At 46.9% G+C, this 2,046-nt stretch overlaps 1 protein-coding gene across 1 annotated transcript; it reads left to right on the top strand.

Annotated features, from left to right (window-relative positions):
* Positions 1 to 402: 402 nt before the first annotated feature.
* On the top strand, positions 403 to 1,093 carry CCR75_002639 (uncharacterized protein; the record flags this gene model as incomplete). The annotated part of the gene is made up of 2 exons (XM_067960736.1): positions 403 to 957; positions 980 to 1,093. 2 exons carry the CDS (start codon positions 403 to 405, stop codon positions 1,091 to 1,093), a joined length of 669 nt encoding a protein of 222 aa, XP_067815498.1.
* Positions 1,094 to 2,046: the final 953 nt, after the last annotated feature.

Genomic DNA, 2,046 nt, shown 5'->3' with positions numbered 1-2,046 from the left:
TACGGAATAAGGAATTGCGGGCATTGCGACCAACCTTGACGATACACGTAAAATAATAGCACCCTTTGCATCTGAGCACGGCACATTCGTAACTTCGAAAAGTAAGATGCCTCCTTTCGCCAGACTTTGTTTATTGTTAGCATGGAAAGGGCCGATTCCCTCAGAAAGATAGCTAAAGCTGATCAGTCTCCTGTTTATGGCCACAGTGCCTCCGCTATGCAACCCATGCGACGTAGGTTCAGCATTTCACCCAAGGGTTCATGCTACAGTATGGGGTCAGCTGCTTTCTAGTAATTCTACTATACTCTCCTGCATGAGCCGCCCATTCTCCAATTCCTGCTCAAACTCCGCGTGTGAAAAAAACGGGAACAGCAATTATACGAATTTATATTCAAGATCTCGATGCAGGCGACGGAAATCTACTCGGATGAATCTTGTGACTTGCCAGTTACGTTGTCGGCCACCTTTACAGCCTCATGTTTGGAATCAGACTGCAACCCGATTATCATTGGAGGTGCCACATATTATTCCGAGACTAGCTGTTCGTCGAATATTGTCTCTCACGCGGAGGACTTTTTCGAGGATAGTCAGTATATCATCGTCGATTCCTATAGTGACATTAGTTGTACCACATGCGTTGAAACAGTGGTGGTGGCCGCTTCAGGAAGGTGTCAACTTGCGGGTTCAAGCGGACAAAGCGTGATTGCTACAGTTAGCACGAACGGGTCTACTCAATTGACGTACTACTCTGATCGGCTCTGCACTTCTCCCGCTTTAGCTACCCACGTTGTTACACAGGAAGAGCTCGTACGTCGGGCGTGTTTGTCGGGTAGGACCTATTTAGCGAGCTTTAATGGAGCAGATACGGGTGATGATAGCGATAGTGTTTCATCAACAATTTCGAGGGATGGCAGATTTGAAATCAATAGCGCTGTCTTGGCAGGAATCATCGTCGGGGTTTTATTTCTTATCGTCTTAGTTGGCTTTTGTGTGTTTCGGAGATGCCGGCGACGTCGCAACAGCTCGAGCCCAGCTGCCGATAATTTTAGGCCAACACACGTGGAAGGACACGTCGATTATGAAGCTCAAGTGAGCCCAGAGAAGCCGTATACACAAACAACAAGCACCACCATCTCGGACTTTGATCGGTGCCATTCGATTCAATTATGGAAAGACGATCTGATTGTCGCAGCACGTATACCTCGGGAAGAAATCCAAGTGGGGCAGCTTATTAATCGGGGAGGGTACGGTGAAGTCTACATTGGTAACTTTCGCGGCAAGGATGTTGCAGTCAAGATGCTGCTCCCGGAAACAAAGAAAACCATGTCCCAAGTCAATGCATTTTTGTCTGAAGTAAAGCTGATGGCCAGTTTGGATCATCCATGTATCGTTTCATTCGTTGGCGTTGCGTGGGATCAGCTCATTGATATTTGTGTCGTGTCGGAATACATGGCTGGTGGCGACCTCAAAGCCTTGCTTACTTTGTATGAACAAAGCGGTCATCCGGTTGGCTTTAATCCAACCAAGGTCAAAATTGCTCTCCACGTTGCCATGGCGTTGGGTTATTTGCACTCGTGTGCCCCACCTGTCATCCATCGCGACTTAAAATCCAAAAACATATTGCTCGATGAAGTTTTAAATGCAAAGGTAACAGACTTTGGCATTTCTCGAGAACGGATTGACGCGACCATGACTGGTGGCATTGGAACGTCTTTCTGGATGGCGCCCGAGGTGATGATGGGTGAACGCTATGATGACAAGGCAGATATGTTTTCATTTGGTGTCGTGTTGTCCGAGCTTGACTCTCATGTCACGCCATATGCTTTATCGACCAACAGAAATTTGACCACATCTTCGTCTTCAGCTGAACCGAATCAATTGCCTAATGCTGCAATCATGCAGATGGTAGCAGCTGGCAAACTTCGAATTCATTTCTCCGATGTAAGCCCACAGTCAATTGTGAAGTTGGGATATGCTTGTGTGTCCGTAGATCCTCTAATGCGACCCACTGCAGTTGAAGCACTCAAGAAATTAAGGCAGATTTTA

This window comes from Bremia lactucae (assembly GCF_004359215.1).
Source record: "Bremia lactucae strain SF5 chromosome Unknown BlacSF5_NotPlaced_183_SHOA01000117.1_1171385bp, whole genome shotgun sequence".
NCBI lineage: Eukaryota > Oomycota > Peronosporomycetes > Peronosporales > Peronosporaceae > Bremia > Bremia lactucae.
The sequence above is the reverse complement of the archived record's forward strand: the minus strand, read 5'-3'. Positions and strand labels throughout refer to the sequence as shown.